Source organism: Acomys russatus, chromosome 8 (assembly GCF_903995435.1).
Source record: "Acomys russatus chromosome 8, mAcoRus1.1, whole genome shotgun sequence".
Classification (NCBI taxonomy): domain Eukaryota; kingdom Metazoa; phylum Chordata; class Mammalia; order Rodentia; family Muridae; genus Acomys; species Acomys russatus.
Window position 1 is genome coordinate 8445881 of NC_067144.1, and position 24118 is coordinate 8469998.

A 24118-nucleotide genomic window follows, 5' to 3' on the forward strand; every position below is an offset into this window, starting at 1 on the left:
AGAGACATTTGGGTTTTCTTGCAACTTTGGGAGGGCACACTTTCAACAGGCCAATGCTTTTCCGATGCTCTTCTCCTCAGAATCAAATGCTTCTTCCATAATCCTGGGCTGTCCCGTCATTTCCTCCAAGACAGACATAAACGGGCCTTCTAACTCTTTTTGGCCTGGCTTTTGAAGTTGAGGGCCAGTCTCTCATTACAAACAGCAGACAGCAAGGTGACATTTCAAGGCAGTTCTGTGACATGCTCTAGCAGACAAAGGTCATAATCCGGTGAGGGACAAATAGATGACTCAGTCCACAAAGCTCATGGCCAGCAAGAGTGGTACCTCTCCCCAACCTAGGTGTCAGCACCTCCTGAAGTCACAGAAGGTTAAAGCCCAGAGAATATTAGAGAACAGTGAATTTATGTATGGAGATACAAAGTTATGGGAAGGTTATTTGCTCACTCAGAGTCATTATATTAAGAAGAAGAAATACAAATTGCTTCTTGGAACGAGCTTCATTTGCCCATTACAATGTTTTATTTCTGATGTACCTTTGGTTTTTCAAGGGGTCAAATGATGCAACAGGTCTTTGGGGGAGTTCACTAAAACAGGACCCTCCTCCTCCTCCATCCCAGCCTCCTCCTCTCCTTTCTCCCCCCTCCTCCTCTTTTGCTTTTTCTACAGCTTCTTCTTCTTCTTCTTTATTTTAAGATTAATTTATTTATTATGTATGCCTGCATGCCAGAAGAGGGCACTGGATCTCAGTATAGGTGGTTGTGAGCCATCATGTGGTTGCTGGGAATTGAACTCAGGACCTTTGGAAGAACAGCCAGTGCTTTTAACCTCTGAACCACCTCTCCAGCCCTTCGTCAGCTTCTTAAGTAGGTGGGACTCCAGGTGTGTACCACTGAGCTCAGTGAAAAGCAGCAGTAGGTGGCGATGACCTCAGACTCCATGCTTGGGATCTTCCATGTTGCTCACTGCTATGCTCTGCTCCCAGTACTTCCTTTTTTTTGTTGTTTTGTTTTTTGTTTTTTGAGACAGGGTTTCTCTGTGTAGCCTTGGCTGTCCTGGGCTTGCTTTGTAGACAAGGCTGGCTTTGAATTCACAACGATCCACCTGCCTCTGCCTCCCAAGTGCTGGGATTAAAGGCGCGTGCCACCACCACCCGGCTCTCCCAGTACTTCCTTAGACAGAAGTGTCCTTCTAGTTCTCAAAGCTTTGGCTGTGCAGAAGCCAGATGAAGACATTTAAAAGAAATGGTGAGTACAGAAGGAAGTAGGTCCCTTAAAACAAAAAGGTGATGTTCCAGGATTCTGCATACCTTTTGGTGAAATAAAATATGACCCATCAAGGAAAATGCAGCACTGTGCATGCAGACAGCCATGTTCTGAGTTATCTTCTGGTTCAGGCCCTACACTAAACGTGGCCTTGCAGATGTCACCACACCATCCTGGTCCTTAGTTTTCATGTCAGAAAAATAAAGAGCGTGAATCCCATCTGCTTATATATACCCCTCGGCCCCAGAAGGGTAGACATTGTGATGCTGGATGAAATGGGTTTGTCCGTTCTGGCTTGCTACTCAGGCTTTCAGAAGGAAAGAATTTAAAAAGTTCCAGTGTGGTCCAATGATCCCTTATGGTTCTGCCAAACTCTGCGTGTTAAAAGAATCTCATGACTCAGTGTGTCCAAGCTGTTCTTTACCGAGTGAGGCGGATGACCATTAAGAACCACAAAATATGAGTCGTGTCTTGGTCTTGCTCACTCACTTCTTAGGCATGGACTCCCAGCCCCAGACAACACCATCACTTCCGGGAGACCACATCTGGAAGCATCAGTCCGGGACCCAGGCTCTCAGCACCCACCCTGGCACATGTTCCCCATCCAGACATTGCCTTGCGGCTTTCCAGGAGGGGAACTGATTTTAGTTTTTTTGGCCACATAATCTTTTAGGAAATGTTGACATCTGAACCACTGGCTTGCCACAGACCCACTATTCTACTCCTTTTTTTTTTTAAAGCCCTTGCCACTTTGAGTTCTTGAATGTGCTTGTGGCTAAGCCAAATTGAGACGAGTGAAATTGCTAAGCATGAATGGCATGGCTACACTTTCTTGTTTCTCCTTGTCAGTCCTTCCTGGTGTCCACCTCCCCAATTCCTGCACGAGCATGGGCCTTTCCTTGCCCTTTCTAGAAGGCCCGGAGCACCTGTGGTGGGACATTGGAGATGCATAAACTACGGCACTGTATATATTAAAGTTAATTTCTGTGGGTTGTACTTAACCGTGCAGTGTATGACCTGGGGCTCTAACTTTCTAATCGTACATGGATGCATGGAGAGTGCAAGGAAACCATCTATGCTTTTAATGCCAAATCAAACTCTCCAACGTCTATCTGCGTTCTAACACCCTTGTTACCACAAAATCCTCTTTTCACTTTAAAGTGGGGCCAGTTGATGAAACACAGAGGAGGCAGAATCAAAACTGTCTATGCACACAACTCCTTTTGGGTTCACCAGAACATTATAGTCACCAGTCTTACACCGACGTCTTCTCTGGGGCCTGGTGTGTGCAAGGACAGAGCGTCCATTTTCTTGATTTCCCCTAGCAGAACACCAGGGGCACACGCAAGTCGTTTTGAATGAGAAATCTAGTGGGAAAGGATAGGAGCTGAACAGCAAAGAGGTAGGAGAGTGTCTGGGATTTTAAAGTAGGCCGGGTAAAGACACTGGTTAGTTTGAGAAGTGGCCAGCTAGACTTTTCTGACCTCTAACCTTCTGATGACATCACTTCGCAAGCAAAACATTTCCATCTCTGCTTCACATTAATAGAGCTTGGGTGGGAGGCTGTGACTGGTGGGGTGAGGTACCTGGAAGGCAGGTGGGCAGGCTTCTCTTGAGCACTTCATTTGTCCAGGCTCCATGAGCAGAACACCTATATACACCTTTGGGAGTAAAAAGGTGGGAGAGGAGAAAGAAAATAATTAACAGAAACTCCCAGGAAACAGGTCTGGGTTCTCAGTTGCTCTAATGTGGATCACTGTAGCTTTTTTTTTTTTTTTTTTTTTAAAGATTTATTTATTTGCTTTATGTAGACAATGTTCTGCCTGCACATACACCTGCATGCCAGAAGAGGGCACCAGATCACATTATAGATCGCTGTGAGCCGCCATGTGGTTGCTGGGAATTGAACCCAGGACCTTTGGAAGAGCAGCCAGTGTTCTTGACCACTGAGCCATCTCTCCAGCTCCACATTATAGCTTTTTTTGTGGTCTCTCTGCTATCACGTTCTCCGAGCCAGTCATCTCTGCAACCTAACGTATCTTTCCCTTCAGCTCAGAATTACTGTACTCAGAAACAAACACCATGCTCTTCAGTGTGGTCCCATAGGCCCTTGTAGTCTAACTTTGCCTGCCTGAGGGTAGTCTGTGCCTTTGCCTACACTCCTCTCCTGGGCCACGGCAAGTGTCTCCTTCTCGTGGGTCATAGAACTGTCCACAAAGCTCTGTGCAGAGCACATGCCTTTCTCTCCCTTCTTTAAGCTCTTTAATAAGCCACATCTGTGTCCAGTGCCCAGCGTGGGGCCGGACGATAGCCTTGTGACCTATAGCATGTTCTCTTACTTGAAGGCAAGATTTGCAGATATAAAAAAACCAAGGAACTGTTTTCAGAGCTCATATGCAGAGGGTAGGCTTACTTGTCTCCACAAGGAGACCATGAGGGTCTCTGAGAGTCTTAATGGTTTGAGTTCACAAGGCTTCACTTGCAGGAGAAGTGGGGCACTTTTTTCATTGTTTTTCCTCCCACACCTTCACTGTGACAGAAGGACTGGCTGTTGCATGGCTTTTACCCTCAACCTACATGCTGCTACCTGACTCCAGGGGAAGCCAGGAGTCTTGGCCAGAAGTTGTAGAGAGGCCTGGGCAGTACCAACTATGGCTGCATTTTGGGACGTTTTGGACTTGCTGCTGAGATGGGTCATCTGCTCCCTGCTCTCCCAGTTCACCTGGGTGAGACGTAAGAAAATGCCTCTGAAAGAAGCCCTACGGAGCTACTACAGCCCTACTGAGTGGCTTCGGTCTGGTCAGTCCAAACAGGAGACAGAAGACGGTGGGGTCAGCCAGAGCAGCCATTTTCTAGAAATCCTAGCTCTGCCTCAGACACATGGAGGACCTTATTTTGGGAGAGTCTAGGCTTCCTTGAGAGTCTCAGTTCTTCTCTTAATTTTGAGAAGTGTACATCTTTTATGCTCCATCAACAAGGCTCCACATTTACTATATATATATATATATATATATATATTTTTTTTTTTTCCAGAATTTCAAGTCCAAAGGAAAAACATCTTGGCTTTGGTCTTGGGCCTATTTGGTGTGTCAAAATGGACCTATCCGCTTGAGTGTATAGGGGGCAAAGGTCAAATTCTATGCTTTATGGGAGAACACTTTGTATTGTAAGGCTTTGCCCATGTAGAGGCGCCCCTCCTCCTGGAGCTCTTCCCTTCTGCGCCCTGAGGCCCAGAAGGTGTGTGGTGCCACCCACTAGTGTGGAGGACTTACCTGTGGTATTGTGAAGCATCTTGTAATAGGGCTGCTGGCAGGAGTATCTTATTTCAGATTGGTATGTAGTGAGGTTGTTTGGTGTGGAGAAGGTCACCAGCCCGTGTTTCAGCCCTGCTGGGACTCCACAGTCTACAACTGAGAGAGAAGCGAGACCTCTTAGCTGACCTTTGTTCTTCCTCGCAGGGTCACCAGAGCATCTGTCTTCCCTAGAGGTACAGTCGATACGCAACACACGACTCCGGAGAGAGGGAACATAGCCTACCCAACTCGCACCCTTGCAACTGTGCACCGCATCACCTGTCAAGCTGCCATCTCCTTTTTTCTGGCATTTCTCCACTATAGTATTACGATATCTACCACACAGGCAACTTACCTGCCCTGGCATCAATTTCAGGGCAGGCCTGCAGAGATTTTTGGAGACCAAAGCTTCTCCCCCCACCACAGCCCCTTTCTTGGATTTCGAGTTTATTTTGCTTCCGTTGCCCAGGAATAAAGCCCATGGCTCAGTGAGAAAATTCTGGCTGACCTGAACAAAAACAAAAACAAAAAAAACAAAACAAAAAAAAATCTTCCATTTTTTTCAGTCTCAACCACAGGCTGAATAAGAACATTTAATTTGCTCACATTAGAGCTCAGTACTAAAATAACAAACCCACACAAACAAAGAAACTCCAGTTCCTACGTGAGTGTACAGCCCCACCCTGCTGTATGGGCAGCTCATCTGCCCACAGAATGCAGGGAGAATTTCCAGTATTCACATGTTCATTTTTCTCCTTTAATAATGGCTGGACACTGGGGCTGTAAAGGACATGACCACAGATGCCTTCTCTTTAGGATGGACTTTAGTTAGCTTGACTGTCTAGCCACGTCCTAGGCGAGTTGCTATCCTGGGTGGATGCCGACATGAGTCAGTCCGGTCAGGACATCTGTTAATGGCTGCAGCATCAGAGGCCAAGGACTCAATCTATTGAATCCTTTTCAAGGAGTTCCATTAGGAAAGGTGTGTTTTAAGGAAACAGCAATCGTACATATAACAGTCTATGCGACAGTTGGAGAAACATGAAATTCCACCATTGGAAAGGAAACAGAGGCAGAGCGTGCATATTTGCCTCTTTATGTTAGAGATAAGCTCAGCAGGAGGACTCAAGTGGTCTGAGGTTACCTAGGGAATCATTGTCAGAGCAAGAACCTGACCTTGAATTCAATGTTCTTGCAGTAGCAGGTACTAGCTGTTCCCAGGCTTCTGTTTTCCCGTTAAATAGCAAACATTCCCTGGCTGACATGGACATTGCTGATACTTCCGGAGTTCTGGCAGAATTTCCAAAGTTCCACCTCCTCCACAAGTTTACCCAACCCCTTGAGAAATGGAGTGAGGCAGTTAACCTCAGGGTGCCAGTTATTGGATTTTTTAACCCAGGATTTCAAAACTCACCTTTTAGATTGACTAGTTACCTAATTTGCAATTTGCATGATTCCAGAACCTTCCAGATGAGAAGAAGGAGGGTGAAGGAAGGAAGTTCATGTGAGGACTTCTTACCCAAAAGGGTCCTGGCCTTCAGCCCTGCCACCCGCAATAAATCATTTCATTTGTATTGATACCCAGAATATAGATATAGATACACTTGTAGTTTATACAGTAAACTAAACTAATCCTAAGGCCTAACCCTAACCCTAACCCTAACCCTAACCATAACCATAACCATAATCCTAACACTAACCTAATCCTAACCCCTAACCGTAACTCCAACCTAATCCAAAACCTAACCTAATCTCACCCCTAAGCCTAAACTAACCCTAACCATAACCCTAACTCTAATCCTAACCCAATCCTAAACCTAACCTAATATCAACCCTAACCCTAACCCTAATTATAACCTTAACCCTAGACCTAATTCTAACGCTAACCCTAATCCTAGCCTAACCCTAACCTAATCCTAACCCTAACCTTATCCTAATCCTAACCTCATCCTAACCCTAACCCTAACCTAACCCTAACTTTGTCCTAACCCTAATCCTAACCTCATCCTAACCCTAACCTAACCTTAACTTTATCCTAATCCTAACCTTAACCTAATCCTAACCCTAACCTAACCCTAACTTTATCCTAATCCTAACCTTAACCTAATCCTAACCCTAACTCTAACCTAAACCTAATCCTAACCCTAACCTAATCCTAGCCCTCACTCTAACCTAACCCTCACCCTCACCTTAATGTTAACACTAACCTACCCCTACCTCTACTCCTACCCCTACCCCTAATGTGAAGGTTAAGACTGGGATAATAAAAGATAGTAATTGCTACTTAAAGCCTTAAGTAGATTGAAATGTATTCTGCTGCTGAGACTAGAAGCAGATATTCTTCTACCTTCAGGAAATCCCTTTGATGGATACCTGAATACTGGTACTACTGTTGTCCCCCTGAGCCTTCTGGAAGTTCTTTGGCTTCAGTAACCCACATGACCCCTCCCTTGTGCTTGAATGGTTGGTGTTAGCAGGAGATATTTTCTAAATAGTGGGCACACTTTCACATTGCCCCAGATATGTAACCCTGCCCACTGACATGGCTACGAGAGAGAGAGAGAGAGAGAGAGAGAGAGAGAGAGAGAGAGAGAGAGAGAGAGAGAGAGAGAGAGAGAGAGGGAGAAACTGAGAAACTGACAAACAGAAAACAGAGGGCCACATCAGCTTGATGGTAGTCAGTGTGGAGGAAGCAGCCTCTTCTCCCCATGTGCAGAATGACAGGGAGAAAGTCATGTCCCTTTGAGAGGAGACGACTTCCCAAGAGTACTAAGGCCTCTTGCATGACACAATCAGTGCACGGCAGAAACTGTCCCCAGCTGGCTGAGTAAGCATTTCACCTTGTTCTATTTGCCCTTGGCCACTGCTACACCCTGGAGTCAGAATGTTCTTCCCTTCTCCTTTCCTCTTCTCCCTTTCCTCAGCCCGCCCTGCTTTCCACTCACTCTCTGGTATGAGCTGTACTGTCCCATATCTTGTGTCTCTGGCCATTTTTTGCTGCCATTTGTTTCTTCCAATACACCTGTCTTGGCCTCAGCTCTAAATGTGCTTTTTTTTGTAATTCAAGGCCTTCTTAGAGAGCCATGCCTAAGCACTTGACCCCAGTACTCAGGACCAAGAATTACGCCCCATGACCTTCCTGCCCTCATTCTCTTTCCCTTGGTGCACGTGCACTCCACATCATCTGACTCTCCACAGTGCCACTTCCGTCTTACAGGCATTGCCTAGGCCGCTTTGTTTCCATACCTTTCCTCACAAAGCCTTGACCAAACACTGCTTCTTCCTGAAGTGTTTGTTGCCCTGCCAACTGGACAGGTCATGCTCTCTTGTCCTAACAATCTTTATTCAAGTCTCTCAGGTGGTGCACACCTTATGTTGTTTGTTATTACAATTGTTTGCACATACGTCAAATCTTCCTCTTAAGTTGTGAGTCCCTCTATCACCTTGTACATAATGGCTATCAATACTTTGTGGCCTGGCCAAACATGCATGTACCCAGACGATATTTGTCTTTGGTGGCCATCCCATCTCCTCTCTCAAGGGCGTCTTTACTCCAAGACAGTACCTCAGTCTCCAGTCTGCTCACCACCCACCCTTGAAGGATTCTGCACTCACTAAGCAGCCACCTAAAGAAGTGAGACCTCTGGTGTGTGGGCTCAAGGCAGCATTGCCTTGTAAAACGCCAGCACGCAGGCTGCTCTTCTTCAGCCCTTTCCTCACCATCATTCATGACCCAGTTATAGCCATGACCCAAAGCTGAGGACCGCTGCCTCCAGATGTGCTGGTCGTTTCTTTCAGGTTTTTAATAGTGAGCTTTAAGAAACACAAAATGTGTAAGCCCTGGTAGTAAAGAACCTCAGACACTAGAACTTCAACACAAAAGGTATGGATAGGAAATACACGTTCTGAATGAGAAAACAGCCAGGTTCTCAAAAATCCACACGCTGTGTTATTATTCATTTAAAAAACCCATCATTGTTAAGAAGGTAGCAGAAGGCAAAAGTCTGAAAAGTCACTAAGTAGTTGGCATCCTGACTCATTTAAACTTACAGTATAAGTGGATCACTAGCCAGGACCCATGTTGATCTAGGTCACGTGAGTGTATATTACATTTGTGGTTTTTGACCCAAGGACATGTTTTCCTTTGAGAAGAGTACAGTTCACTCAGAGATCAAAAAAATAATCACCCATTGTCTTTTCATTGCTTTTTGGAGTAAGTTTGTATGGTGAGTAAACCGTCAAGAGAGAGAATTTGTTGTCAGGGCAGGCAGCACTTTCTGCTGATGAGGCCGCTCCACCTTGCTCAGCATCCGTTCTAACCCACACTGAAGTGGGCAATGGAGTGTTGGTGGGGCAGGGTGGGGTAACTCTGTGTGGGACTGAGGGGGGTCTCGGCAAGTGATCCATCCCCGGATGTCTGCACTGTGTGTGGTTCTCGCGTCACTGTCATTCACTCTGTCATTTGTTCTGACTGGAGCTCGTTCTCCAAATTGATCTCGCTTTCTGTCACCATGGTGAAGTCAAAGTAGGATCAGGAGACCAAGGAAGAAAGCAGAGAGAGGGAGAGGGAGAAAGAGAGGGGCAGGGGTGGGAGGGGGGAGAAAAGGAAGAGAAAGAAAAGTTAGCAAGCGAAGCAGAAATAAGTTCATGCAGGAAACACAGAAACCGTTCTACTAGAGCCGACGGAGGACGCGGTTTAAGCACAGCCAGTGTGGAGGACAGTTTGGGACTGCTGAATTTGTACCACTCTGAGCATTTACATAGTCTTACATCCTGGCTCCTGGGGAAGATAAAATTCTGCCCCTGGCTGGGAGCTTTGCATTCATCTGGCCCAAGTGCTTAGCTGACAGATGGCATTCAGAGTATAGCAGGACTTGTCACCACGAAGTGGAAGTAGGGCCAGGACAGCAGCCCAAAATTCCCACTTCCTGCTCTTTCATACATTCTTATAATTTCCCCCTTTCCTCTTCTTCTTTCCTTCCTTCCTTTTTTTCTTTTCTTTTTTTCTCTTTTGAGACAGGGTATCACGTGGACTAGGTCGGCCTTGAACTCACTATGTAACTGAAGATGACCTTTCATTTGTAATCTTCCTGTCTCTGCTCTCCATCTCCTGAATGTGGGTTACAAGCAAGTGCCACTGCGTCTGGTTTATCTGAGGCTGGGGACTGCATCCAGGGCCTTGTGCTGGTTGTCATTCTGCCATGGGACCTGCATCCCCACCTTCTCTGCCGCATACTCCTTAGTCACACCTTCCCCACTTCCTGTCTGTCTCTGGCCACTCCCTGCACACTCAGTCTTACCTGTATGTCTTCCCTAGGACCTAGCAGTGTACAAGGTATGCACAGATGCTCAGAGATGCTGGCGTCAGTCCTGATCTAGCTTAATGCAAATGAACTGGGTCACGTTTTCAGTATAAAAGAATATGATGTCCTGAAACTTTCTAGCATAGGTCACATAAAACAATACTATTTGATGTGGTAGTGTCTTACTCTGCCCATTATAATAACCCATATGTTTTACTAGGGAAAGGCATTAACAGCACTTTCTTTATTCCAAAACTATGAAGCAGAGATACTAAGGCCCTGGCCACTGTTGGGGATGGGCTGAGTATAATTAAGCATTTAGTTCACTTGAATATATTTCTGTCTCTCTACAGGCATGGCGAGTATAAGAACCCACGTAGTTATCACCACAGTCTTCGCCAGTGAGGATAAGGCCAAAAGACTATGAGCCAAAATGCCTAGGCACGCCCAACTGCTAGAATGTGCATTGAAAGCCGTAGCTTCCTGACTACAGAGTCCAGTTCTGTCCTGAACACCAAAGCCTCCACTAATCATCAGAACAATCCTCGCTTTACCCTGGATCCTAGCTCAGAACCCAGTCACACTGCACACTGGGCCACCTACTGGAGGAGCATGTGGCCCTCGGGGTTAGACCTTGTCTTTTCCATCTGAATTGTCTCCAGAACTCAGCATTGGCATCCAGTAAGTGCTAAACTTATTACTGAAGCTATGAAGGGACAACCTTCCCCCCCCGCCCCTCAGGGCCCTGACCACAGCCCATCACCATATGAAAAAGAAAACAAGCACATCTTAAGTGCTGCCTGGGGTTTGCCTCCAGGGAGCCCTCCTGCCAGGATTCCTTGGGCACAGAAGGGACAGATCTGCCCTGAATGCTGCATGGGAACTATTTAGAGAAGAAAGGGACAGAGCTCAAAGGGGAAAGAGAATTGATGGAACTGCCTACAATATCTTCATTTCTTATCCTCCATTCTAAAGCAAGTCTGCGGCCCTCCTTCCCTCCCTGACTCCGCCGCTACCGCTGTTGCTGTACACAGCTGCAGAGTCAGGAAGGGAAGGAGGGGTGCACAAGGCGAGAACTCTGGGTCACCTGAGTTAGTGCCCTCTACTTCATACAGGTCCTCTGTGCTGACACTCCCCGCCCCCCCCCCCACCCTAAGTCATCAGCTGACCCAGAAGGAGACTTAGTGGGAGAATGATCAGCTCTGGGCATCAGTGCCAAACTGGCAATTCCTGAGCTTGAGCTCGTTTTGGACGTTGAGCTATACTTGTATTCCTTGACTATACGTTGCACCCTGTCTTCAAGGTGGGGAGGGGGGATGGGAAGGATTCGTATTCAGAAAGTAAACCAAAGGCCACCAAAAAGTGTGCATGCGCTCGCGCCCCCCCCCCCCGTGCTTGTGTGTGTGTGTGCGCGTGTGTGTGTGTGTGCACGTGCATGCGTGTGATTCCAAAATCTGGGCTCTTATTATCCGTCCAGTTCCTCTACGGTTATCGCTTCCTGCCCACCCCTTTTTAGAGAGCGCCCGCAAAGCTTTAAAGCCAGCACGGTCATTTGCTGCAACCCCGCCATGAGGAAATGTGACACTGGAGTGAATCCATTCGGGTTTCTTACTTTTACAGGTAGGAACCTTGTTACTCCATGTACCGTCCTTCAGACACTCGATTTGGAATGTGTCCATTACCTCATTATCCTGAAAAGAAGCCAGAAGGGCGTGGGAAGAAGGAGGGAGTACATTAGCACATATTTCCTGACCAAGATAACTCAAACTTCAAGCCTGGCTATTTTCAACTGGCAATTCCCACCATGACTTGCCCAAACTTGCCCAAAGGAAGAGAGACAGATGCTCACTTTGCTACCTCCCCCACTTAAACTCTGGGCATGCGCAATTGCCTAGAGGGGAAAAAAACCCACTATAGTTTTGACTCTAGTTTTAGGGCAATGGTTCTCCAACTAGAGCAAGCAGTCAGCATCACCCTAGCAGAGACGGACGGCTGGTCCCTGCCACCAAAACTCCACTTCAGTATGTCTGACCTACCTACCCAAGGAGAGATAGTTTTAACAAGCTCCCAGGTGATGCTGCTGGGCTGATCTGGCCTCTTCCTGGCGCGGGATAGGCATGGGGGTGACAGCTCCTCCAGAGCAGTGGGATTCTACCTTGGTTGTACTTTGGGCTCACCAAGGGAACGTTAAAACACCAACCACTGGTTCCGGGCCCCAAAACTCCACAAGTTGGAACTGCGCATTCTTACTCCTGCTGTTCTGAAAGGTGGCGTAGGTGGACCACCGCTTTGGGGGAGGGGCGACGAGAGGAGTGCGCATCTGCCACTTTTTAAACCCCTGCTTCCTTTTCAGCACCATCCCGCCCCACCTCTGACGAGCTTTGGTAAGTTTCTCGTCCCCCTAATTAAAGAGCCATATGGCCTCATATTTAAATTTAAATGTTCATGCCCCAATGAACAACTTTCGTGCCATGTCCCGCAGTGAGAAGTGACTGAAATGCATAATTTTAAGTCCCTGCCGGTTTGGAGAAGCTTTAAGGAGATGCTGGGAGATACTGGGAGATACTGCGCTGGCAGTTTGGCAGCTCCTACGCGCCTTAGCAGAGTTTTTCCCGGCCCACTCACTCCACTTTCCAGGCAGGGTTCTGCACCTTGAGCACTTTGTAGCCTGTGTCACAACTGATGAGCACTTGGTCTTTGAAGGAATACACGGCTTGCAAGGGCTCCATTTTCCCATAGGCAGGAGGTTGTAGCTTTGGGCACTCATTTCCTGGCAGGAAGCAAATGAAAAGGTAGCAGGTGAGAAAGACAAGAAAACCCCCGACAGCCAAGGGCCTGCCCGAAGGAAGCAAGGCCGGAAATGAGGTGGAAACAACAGGACTCCGAGTCTAGACACAAGTTTTTTGAAAACAGGAGTGAGTGACTTTTCTAACGTGGCCTTCCATCTCTTCATTTCGAACATGAAGGAGTCGGCCAAATACTTTCACCAACACTCAGATTGGAGGACCATTAAAGGCCATTGTCCCACATCAATGGTGACCCCCGCCTCCACCCCAGGCCTGTACTTGTGGATACCCCGGATTAAATAGGCAAGGTCTTCCTATTCAGTTGAAATTTGTGCAGTGGCATTTTTCACTCACTGGCCACCCAGGATGATGGTAGTCACACAGGCAGATCCCAAGACACTAAGGGATTATGGTCAGATGCCTCTGTTCCTCATCAGAAGGCTGATCCTGACAAGAACCTCAGCACTTTGCCTAGCCATGACTCTCACTCAGGGACAAACCTTTTGTTAATTTCTTGTCACATCTCTCCCCAGGATGCCCTGGATGTGACAATGCAGGCAGAGCCAGGCTTCCTGGCCCTGTGAAGATGGTTTGTTGCTCCCAGCTGGTGTCTATCCTCTTTTTCCTTGAGTTATTACAGATGTATTGAGACATATAAGTCCCTTTGGGTTTTGTGGGAGGACAAGCTCCCATGGAACACCAGGAATGAGGGCTGTAGGCTGTGCCAAGCTGGGGGCCTATGTAGACACAGATCTCAACAGTGAAACCTTCAGCTCTCCAGAGCTCCAGGCTACAAGCTCTAGTCCCACACCAGGACACAGCCAGGGTTGGGATGTCCTCTCAGCCTGCTGAATCTCATGTGAGGGGAGAAAAGGAACAGATTGTTTCAGATGGTGCCTCAGCATAACCACCCTTGAGCGTAAATCCAATCTCTCTGGTGTCGTCCCTCCTTTTGGGTGGGAAACTCAGCCAGAAGCTGCATCTTGGTTTCCAGTTTCTCAGCCAGAGTCCTACTAGGTCCCCAGAGGGGAACTGGCTTTCTAGCTTGAACCTACATCCTTCCTTCCTCAACAACCCTCTTTGTGTGACTGGGGAAGGAGGGGCCGTTACCTGCTGCCCTGTAGGAGAGCCTCCAGCCTCGGTTCTCCCCTGAGTTGTCGCTGCGGAATAGGATCTGGATACTGTGGCTCTGGGTGCTGAGTGGTTCCGGGGCTTTCTCTCCACAGAAGGGCCCCCAGACTTTTGGACCAGTTTTAATCTAAGAGAAGAGAAGAGGAGAGAGAGAGAGAGAGAGAGAGAGAGAGAGAGAGAGAGAGAGAGAGAGAGAGAGAAAGAAGAGGAAGAAGAAAGAGGAGGAGGAGGAGGAGGAGGAGGAGGAGGAGAAGAAGAAGAAGAAGAAGAAGAAGAAGAAGAAGAAGAAGAAGAAGAAGAAGAAGAAGAAGAAGAAGAAGTCACATCTGAGTGGTGCACATCCTGCTGCAGGCAAATGAGTGCTGGGGGTTTCTGGAAGTCCTAATGGGAATCTATAGTATACATAGTATACGTTCCTGGTTTTTTTTTTTTTTTTTTTTTGGTAGACTTACCAATTACCAAATGGCTTTATGTCCATTTTTTTTTGTCATAATTTCAGTGGCCTTTGGAGTTAACAAGGCAAGTTAATAATTGTGGGATTAAAGATAAACATTTGGTGGGCAGTCTTGAACAGTACACAAAGTAGGAGAGAGGTTCCCACTCTCAAAGAATCTGTAGTTTACTGGGGTGGCTGACAATAAATAAACAAAATAATTATAAGCACATATATATAATATATACATATATATGTAGAAGGAACATGTGCCATATTTTATAATTCGTCGTTAAAGTGTATATTATATACATACAAAACTATATAATCTATAGAAGTCATCATTTGTGTAATAGAAACCTAGTAACTGACAACTTTAGGTTGTTAGGATTAGGAAGACCCTATGATAAAGTGACATTAGGTCTGACATATAGAATGAGTAGAAGAAAATACAATACCCCTTTTCAGGCAAAAAAAAAAAAAATCCTTAGCATATGTAAAAAGCAAGGTCAAAGGTGGGGAAATCTTGGCAGGCTTGAAGAGCAGGAGAATTCATTGTGACTGTAACAGAGGGAGTGCTAGGACATGAGGCTGGACAGACTGGCAAGGATCTCATTTTGTTGAGGATTTTTAGCTTAATTCCGTGTCCAGCCTTGGTCCGATAACCTTGCTGCAACCCTCTGTGCTGTGGGGAAACAGATGATGCAGGAGCAAGAACAAAGCAAGAGCACCAGCTGGGAAAGTTGCAGATGAGCAGGGCGGAGGGAATAGCGTCTGGATTCTATATAACGGAGGCAGCAGAGCAGGGGAGCTGGCCTTAGGTACCACTGCCTGATTCAGACCACCCAGCTCTCAGTACTCTGCACTTAACCCCTCTCCTTATATCTCTGAGAACCAGGACTCCATTTTGAGCAGTCGGTAATGTCTATAATCCTGAGTGACATCATTTCGCAGGGGACAGAGGAAAGAGTACTTCAAGACATTCAGTACCTTGATATGGATCTCACGCTGGGCTTCTGAAGCACAATGCGTTATACCCCAAGACAGTCAGCAAGCCCTTCTCCCTCAGTGTTTCTTTGTCATTAGAACAACTTTGAGAGTATTTTTCATTCTTTGAGGATCCCCCATATATACAGTGCGTCTTGGTTATAATTACCCCTCACATTCCCTATGACCCCACCCTGGCTCCACCGTCTCTTCTCCAACACGATCAATGCTTTCTTTCCATAATCCACTGAGTCTAGTCAGGGCCATCCATCTGTGCATTGTCGCGGGGCCATCCAGTGGAGCATCTGCAACCTACCAGGGACCACTTCCCCAAAGAAAATGCATTCTGTCTTAGTAGCTTTCGCTGCCAAAGCTCCTCAGCTAGGACTGGGAATTTGTGATCCCTTCCTCACCTATGCTGAGCTTCTGACTGGCTCGATCTTATACAAGTCTCGCGGAAGCAACTACAGCTGCCTTGAGTTCGTGAGTGAAGCAGCCCAGTAGTGTCCAGAAGACACTGTTTTGCAGCCGTCCATCCACATGTCTATTCTCACAATCTTTCCTCCTCTTTGTATACAGTGTTCCTTGACCTATGTAGGGAGGGGTGTGATGTAGATGACCATTTAGTCCGGAGCACCATTGCTCATTTTCTGCACACTGGCCAGATGTGAGTCTCTGTAGTAATCATAGCCCATTGTAAAAAAAGAAGCTTCTCTGATACAGCTTGAGAGCTTCACTAATCTATGGGCACAGAGATAAGTATTTAGAAGGTGGTTTGATAGTATATCCATTTAACAAAATGATAGCAGTGAGTTCTTTCCTGAGGTCTATGACCCTCCCAGGCAAAAGGTCTTTGCCAAATTTACAGGGCAAGGCATATGTATTGTCCTGTGGTGTGAGCAGTTGGTCACCCTGTTAACCTGTATGCCACTACTGCACCCAAGGGCATATCTTAAAAGAATAGTTATAGATCACAAAGCTAATATCTGCATATGACTGTTGGTGACTGTTCTCCCTCAGCAGCCTCTATGGCACCATGAAAGCTAGCTGACAAGAAAGAAGGTTCCAGGTCAGGACCAGACTGACTTCTCCATGCCCCGTGACTCAAGTGTTTGGTGTCTTTAGCAATAGGGTCTTATCATTTCGTCCTGATGGGCAGCGAAGAACAAGTGACAACAGCCTATTTGGGTCATCAGGGTTCTCCGGGATCAGACTAACAACTTGAAGGGTGGTATTCTTCACTTTTCTGTTTGATAACTATGGCTTCTGAAAGGACCATAATCCCCCTATTTGGGCAACTCCATTTAAACTCTTGTGTGTAAAATAAATGAATAAATGAAAAGTAATAAATAAATACATAAAACAAAGCCTCTAAAATAGTATATTTTAATATGGCTCTTTCAAACGTCTTTAGTGTTAATTATTTCTTCTGTCTTTTATTATCTGCCTCCCTTAAGATCGTCTCACCCTGCTAGGGCCTCTTTCTAGTGTCCTGGCTTCTACACTTACTCCGAAGTAATCACACATAATCTAAACATTCTAAGCTAGCATCCACACATGAGAGGAAAAATGTAATACTTGGTGTTCCAAGACTGGGTTACTTCACTAAATGATTATCTCCCAGTTCCATCTATTTACTTGAAATTTTAATAATTTCATCCTTTTTTATAGCTGAATAGAATTCCATTGTATATATATATATGTATGTACCACATTTTTATTATCCATTCATTGGTGGATGGACATCGAGGCTTGTTCCGTGTCCCAGCTGTTGTGAATAGAGCAACAATGAACTTGATCAGTTATCGCTACGGTAGGATATTGAATCCTTTGAACGGATACCAGTGAGTGATACAGCTGTGTCATAGAGTCGTTTGATTTCTTGAGGAACCTCAATGCTAGTGGTTCTCTATCCCTCATTTATTTATTTATTTGTTTGTTTGTTTATTCACTTCCCATCCTGATCACAGCCCCTCCCCCTCTTCTCCTCTCAGCCCCACCCTTCCATTCCCTTTTCCCATTCCCCTCTTTCCTCCTTAGAGAATGGGAGGCCCCCTATGGGTACCAACCAGCCCTGACACATCAAGTTGCAACAGGACCAAGTGCATCCTCTCCCACTGAGGCCAGACAAGACAACCCAGCTGGGAGAAAGGGATCCAAAGGCAGGTAAACAGAGTTCTCAACCTTTTTAATGCTTGAATATAGTTCCTTGTGTTATGGTGATTCCCAAACCACAAAATTATTTTTGTTGCTACTTCCTAACAGTAATTTTGCTACTGTTATGAACTGTAATGTAAATCTCTGTGTTTTCCCTTGGTCTTAGGTGGGCCCCACTGAAAGATCCCTTGCCTGCCCACCCCCAAACGAGGTTGAGACCCACAGGTTGAGAACAATGCTCTACACTGGGTTTCATTTGGCTACGTCAATTTTCACTCCCACTAATGGTGAACAGTGGCTCCTCTTTCATCACAACCTCACAGCAATTTTTGTTACTTGTTTTCTGTTAGCCATTCTGACTGTGGCAAGATAAGATATCGAAGTAATTTTAATTTGCCTTTCTCAAATGTGTCAAAGGTATTGAACACTTTAAAAAGTTGTTTTAGATTGTATTTCTTCCTTAGAAAGTTCTCTATTCTGCTCCATTTTTTAAAAAGTTGGGTTGTTGTTGTTGGTGGTGGTGGTGGTGGCGATGGTGTGTGTGTGTGTGTGTGTGTGTGTGTGTGTGTGTTTAGTTTTTTGAGTTCTTTGTATATTTTAGACATCAATCCTCTGTCAGATGTTCAGCAAGGACTTGTTCCCATACTTCTGGATGCCCCTTTACTAGGGCTGTGGCTTCCTTTACTGTAGTTTGGGTTTCACGAGGCTGACGAGAGGGACTCCTCAGAGAGCAGTACACAAGAAAGTGAGAGCAGTTTCTGGCACCAGTTATGGGACCCGAGTCCATCAAAAGCCAGGAATAAAGTTCTGCCACCAGCTCAGATGATCATGGAAGTGGTTTGTTTCCCAGAACCTCACGGCAAGAGTGTCATCAAATTGACATCTTGATTTCCATCCCATGAGGCCCTAAGCAGAGAGCTGATAGAGCTGATTGGAACTTCTGGTCTACCAAAGCATGCAGTAAGAGTTGTTGCAAGCTGCTAGGTTGAGAGCACCATACTCTGCCGCAACACATACGTGCCCTGTGTTTCCTGCTGTGCCATCTGCAGCCAGACGCTCTGATTCATTAAGTTGTTGGGCTTTCTCACAGCAGTTACTAGGTTTCTCTGATTCTGCTGCTGCTGACAGCTCCCTTTCAGACTTCCCTTCCTGACATCATCAATGGCCCTGACCCCTCTGTCTTCTAGTTCCCATGTCTTTTGTTCTCTTGAACAGCTCAACATCCTTACACAAGCACCTGTCTACATATTCAATGGCGCCTTCGTTTCTCTCAGGGTCAGCATCTTCCCTTAAATTAGAACCCGATATTCAGCTTCCCTTTACCTGGCTCTCCAGGAACTTCTGATTTTCTCCCCACACATCTGAGAAAGGGTTCTCTCACTATCCCAGCCAAAGCTCATGTTTAGATCACCTTGCTTTTGATAGATACTATTAGAATAACTGCAAATGGAATAGTTGTTGGCCTTGAACATTTTCTTCCATCATTATTGCCTTTGTAATAGTCTCTTCCTTCAAACTAAACCACCTGTGCAATGTCTGGGATCTAGTACAACCCAAAAACCTGAGCACCTTGCTCAGAACGTATCAAGTTTAAGATGGCATGAATGCACAGGCCCATGTGACTGTACTGAGTGCAGTCCACAACGCTGAATCTGGCTCAGGGGACCTTCCTAAAGCACAGATTTGACTCTGTGACCCTCTATCTCATATTACCCTACTGTCCAGGAAGCCAATTTGAAATTGAGGGGAATCCCAGTCTGGATCTGATGAAACCAAGATATCATTTAAAATAATGACATTATTTAAAATAATAATGGGAATAATAATAGGGATTATTTATTATTCTATAAAACAATAGAGGGAAGCTAGTGGCTTAGCTCCCTCTTCTCAGAGAAGATAAAAAGCCCAAAGCCCAAAGCCCAGAATATTGATTTTTCCCCCCAATCGAGCCAAAATGCACCCTTAAAACAAATAGCCATCGCATGCTTACCTTAATGTAGTCATAGGGACAGGGCACCTCAGGATGGTCTTCAATGTCAAAAATGTCCTCAAACTGCAGGCTGATCATGAAGCCTTCTTCCAGATCGATGGTGTAGGAGCATTCAGAGCTCTTGGGGTACGGGTTGGGGTAATCGGGGCTGGTGATTGTACCTGTCCTCTGGGTAAAGAGATTGCCACTGCACTCCACTGTGGAAACCGAACAGAGAAAATAGCACAGAGTCAACACAGACACAGCCAACCCTTGGCTCTCTGTCCCTGTGTAATCTTGCCAGGGTTCCCAGGAGGCAGGCAGAGCAGGCACCCCCATTTTACTGAGAAACGGAAAACGCTATGGAGGGTAACGGTTCATCCACAGCCACCTGTGGGAAAATCTGCGGTCAAGACGTGAGCGCAGACTTTCTGAGGCCTTCTCCAAATGGGTTCACCCAGGATGCTGACCCTTGCCCTGGGGTCCTCTGGCAGAGGTAGGCAGTCACTCTGAGAAAAGGACAGTTTGGAGATGAAGGGGGCAGGTAGAGCTCTTTGGACCTTGCTTCCTCCTTTGCCCAGACTTCTTTAGTTTCTCTGCTCAAAGTCACCCTTGGTCCTCATCTAAGGAAAGTCCCTTCCACTCCCCACTAAACCTCCCCACACACCCTTGATTCCTAGGCCCCGACTTTTCTCCTATTGGTTGCACAGTTCCTTCATGTTACATACTCTTTAACCAACTTTGTCCCGCATTACACCGAGCTCCGCATACCCCAGGATTCTGCTACCCGCCCCCCACCCCCATCCCCACATCCGACATCCAGCTCCCTGGGAGCCTGGCCATGACTGAGCCTGTTACAGGCTTCTCAACCTCGGTCCTTGGGCTAGCCCCTCCCAGGCCTGGTGTGTCCATGCATCGTGAGCTTTGTTTATTCTGTTCTTTTTGCAAATGAGGAAACAGTAGCTCAGAACAGCCAGCATTACCAATGTGAAATTCCAACAAGAACTGTAGAATGAGGCCTCTCGAATCCCCATCTATTTTCTTTTTCTGCCTCAAGTGTTCTCATGGAGAAGTCTCATCCTCCTGAGGGGTAGGAATGGTTCTTGGGAGAGGAAATCCCCCTCCTCTTATTCACAGCGCACAGACAGATATGTGGGTTACAAACAGATACACAGCATATCTGCAGTGCTTTCTTTTAAATGGTCCTTGGGGTGAAAAAGGGTGAGAAAAAGTGACCCCGAGCTTTAATAATTCTCTTTGAGAAAAATTCCTTTTTAAAGATACTGCTTTATACTGATGGATTTCTACAGAAGCCATTCGGCTTCATTCAACAAGTTTCGAAGGAGGAAGCAAAGAACTCTAGTCTGTCCGCAGCCTTGGCTTCCTCCAGGGAGCCCTCTCCGAGTGGGCTCACAGACACAGAGCTTACTCTGGGTGGCACTAAATCATGGGCAGCTCCCAATGGCCTAAGCTGTACCATGCCTGCGGATCGTTTTAGAATCTGTTCTCCCTGCGTGGCATGAGCTTCTCCATAGGCCTTCGCTTGTGTAAGGGAAGCCTTCGTCTCTCCTCCAGACCAGCTCAGGCCTGACTAGACTGCCACCAAGCTTCCTTTATGTAAGCATAATAAGGGTAGCATTTGCTTGGTGTCAACACTCACGTGGCTGTCACCCAGCTGGCCTGAGGAATACCCCTGGATCACCATCTCTGCCCCAGCCTGAGCCGGCAAAGCAGAAGCCACGATGGAAGAAGATGATAGAGCGACAGAAGGAATGAGCCACTGTCTTGCCATCTTTATTCCTCTTTCCTCCTCTGTCATCCTTTGGTTTGTGTGTCTCTCTGTTAGAGAGGGACAGAGGAGGCCACAGAAACAAAGGAGGAGAGGGAAGCTTTGGTTGAACTTATGGCTCAGAGAGAACGGCCTGGAAAAACCCAGGTTTCACTTAACAAAGTTGGCTACTTGCAGTAGGAGAGGAGACAGAACCGTATGGAGACTTTATACCCCTGGAAAGATGGCTCAACTTCAGAGCTTCTCAGATGCTCCTCTGACAATGGACCTGGGGCCCCTAGGCAGGTTAGTGCTGCAGCATCTATTTATAGGGTATGTGTGTGTACCTCTGACTTCTTTGTCTCTGTCTCTGTCTCTGTCTCTCTGTCTCTTTGTGTCTGTCTGTCTGTCTGTCTGTCTTTCTCTCTGCCTCACCCTGTGTGTGTCTAAATGCAGGTGTGCATACCTGTCCATCTGATACAGAGACCAGAGTTCAATGTCACTGTCTTTCTCTCTTACTCTCCACTCAAGTTTGAAAACCAGTCTTTCACAGAACCCAGAACTCACCGTTTCATTCTTGTTGGATTGGGAGCATAGTGGGGGTGGGGTGCACAGCAACCTCTTTACTCAGTGAGCCATCTCTCTCTCTTAATTGTTTGCACTATGTAGCTGTGTCTCACCTGATCTTATTGGAACCTGCAACACATATCGTGACACCGCACGGAATCATGCCTGGGCCCTACCTCGGCAGGTCCTGTTGTCTGTGTGGAGGATGTAGCCAAAGCGGCAGGAGCAGTAGTAGCCGCCGATGTAGTTGTGGCAATAGTGGTCACAAGACAGCTCTTCATCTTCCCTCTCTCTGCACTCATCCACATCTGTGGGCCAGACAGAGCCTCTCATCAGTCACGGCATGTGTGATGACTAAGCCACATTTATAAATCACTGAAGGTCATTCACTGTTTGGGGCGGGGCATGCTTTTCTTTCATTTAATCCTCATGAAGCCCAGAGCTGGCCATGGTCTCCGCTTCTCAAGTGAGGTAAGCAGAACACAGAGAAGTTAGGCAACTTGCCCATCATCACCGAGAGCTAGGTTGGAACCTAGACAATCTGAGACTTGGTAGAGGTAATTATCACATCTTGGTTACGGTAAGTGTCACACTGTGTCACAGCATTACCACCTTCAAACTGTAAAATGATGAAACTGGGACAGAAAACTTGGGGTTTCTTCCAGAGCTTGGCTCACCCCCACATCGCTACCCACTCTGTCCCTGATACAGATCAAGTCCTGCCCTAGTATTTGAACATTTATTGCTTCTGCAGAAGCATACAAATGCCCAGTCAGTATAAAAAAAAAGATGCCCACCATTGTTAGTCACCAGGGGATAAAAACGATTGACAGCATTTAATGTTGATGAGGACACAGAGCCATAGGAAATGTCATCAAAATTATATAAGGGTTTGGAGAAAATCTGGCAACTTCCTATAAGACAGATGTTCACAAACCAGTGATTCTGTGTCTATATAGTCACAAAAATACAGGAAGACATATATTCACGAAAGGCTGAAAGAACCTTTATTAAGGAGTGTAAAACACAATACAACAAAACAAAACAACAACAACAAAAAGCGAAGCCCAGGTATCCCTCAATGGGAAAAGGACAGAGCATTATAATGTATTCACACAGGGGAACACAGTTCTTCTGGGGAGCTACAGCAAAATAAGTCAATCTTAGAAACGTGGGACCGAGTGTAAGAACAATTGTGTCCCCACTATACTTTCTGTGTGTTCATTTATGTGACATTTTTGAAGTGAAACTAATCTACAAAAAAAGGAAGAGGAGGAGGAAGAAGAATGGTTGTTTACTGTCAGGACATTGGGAGCAAAGGGCTAAAGGGCTCAATTGGACAAGCATACCAGAGTCTCACACACACACACACACACACACACACACACACACACACACACACACGCACACGCACATGCACACGCACACACATACACACATACACACACACATACACACACACATACACACACACACGTGTACACATGTATACACACAAATACACATTTTCCAAAATGTAACAAGTATATGTGTAAGACTTGCACATTCCATTATATGTATATTCTACGGCAAAACAAAACATTGTCACCAGGTGTTGAACTAGGAAGCAATATAATGATGTCTGCCATTACTTTGGAATGTATTAAAAAAGATAAATTGTTAAGTGAGTGGTGACTGGCTAGACAGGTGGGTCTTTACTGGAACAAATGCAGCAAGCCCACTGCAGGCAGGAGCCATTGGGTGGGTGCATGGCTGTCACACAAGGAGGGAGCAAAAGGGCAGTTTTCATCTCTAGAGACAAAGGGAGACCTCACGCGGGGGCGGGGGGGGGGGGATGACTTACCGACAGCCATGTAGTGGGCATCAAAGCCTGTGAATCGTTCCTCATTGGAGAAATCTGACCGGAAAGTGACAGACATGAAGGAGCCAGGGGAAAGAACCACTTCCTGGCCGGGGGTCTGCTCTGTGTCGGTGGTCTCCCTGCCACAGAAGGTGGCCAGCACCTGGTCTTCAGTTTCTACCTTAGGGGTGAAAGTGAAAAGGAAGAAAGTGAGTGCCTTCCCATGTCAGCCTCTCTCTGGCTCTTCAACAAAACAGAGGACAGGCTGTCCACAAGCAGATGAGGCAGCCTGGGAAACTCAAAGAGAAGGAGCTAGAACTCTCAGATGCGAGGGAGAAATGGAGAGCAACCACCCGGTCAGTTTCATTTGCTCTGTTTCGTCCCTTCAGTAGGCATCTGCTGTTTGTCACTCTTATCATCATTTGGATGAGTTACTCATTGAGAACAACTCAATGGAGACTTTAAAAAAAGAGCCAGCTAACCTCACAGATGGATTCCATACGCAACAGGAACCTAGCCACACTTTCAGGGAAAAGAAATGTTATACACAATAGGTCATTCACATGGCACCCAGTGTGTGCCTGCCACTGAACAGAGCCTGTGATGGGGCGAGGAAAGA

The 24118-nt window shown here is 46.4% G+C and overlaps 1 protein-coding gene across 2 annotated transcripts in view; it reads right to left on the minus strand.

Moving 5' to 3' along the window:
* The window catches only part of Masp1 (MBL associated serine protease 1), a 66435-nt gene that overhangs the window by 16864 nt on the left and 25453 nt on the right, over positions 1-24118 (minus strand). For both annotated transcript variants that reach the window (XM_051150782.1, XM_051150781.1), the window contains exons 3-10: positions 23503-23680; positions 21836-21967; positions 19346-19542; positions 13758-13905; positions 12513-12631; positions 11474-11552; positions 4538-4675; positions 2852-2926 (exon numbers count right to left, since the gene is read on the minus strand). In XM_051150782.1, coding sequence (XP_051006739.1) covers positions 2852-2926; positions 4538-4675; positions 11474-11552; positions 12513-12631; positions 13758-13905; positions 19346-19542; positions 21836-21967; positions 23503-23680 — 1066 coding nt within the window. The remainder of the gene's footprint in view (positions 1-2851; positions 2927-4537; positions 4676-11473; positions 11553-12512; positions 12632-13757; positions 13906-19345; positions 19543-21835; positions 21968-23502; positions 23681-24118) is intronic.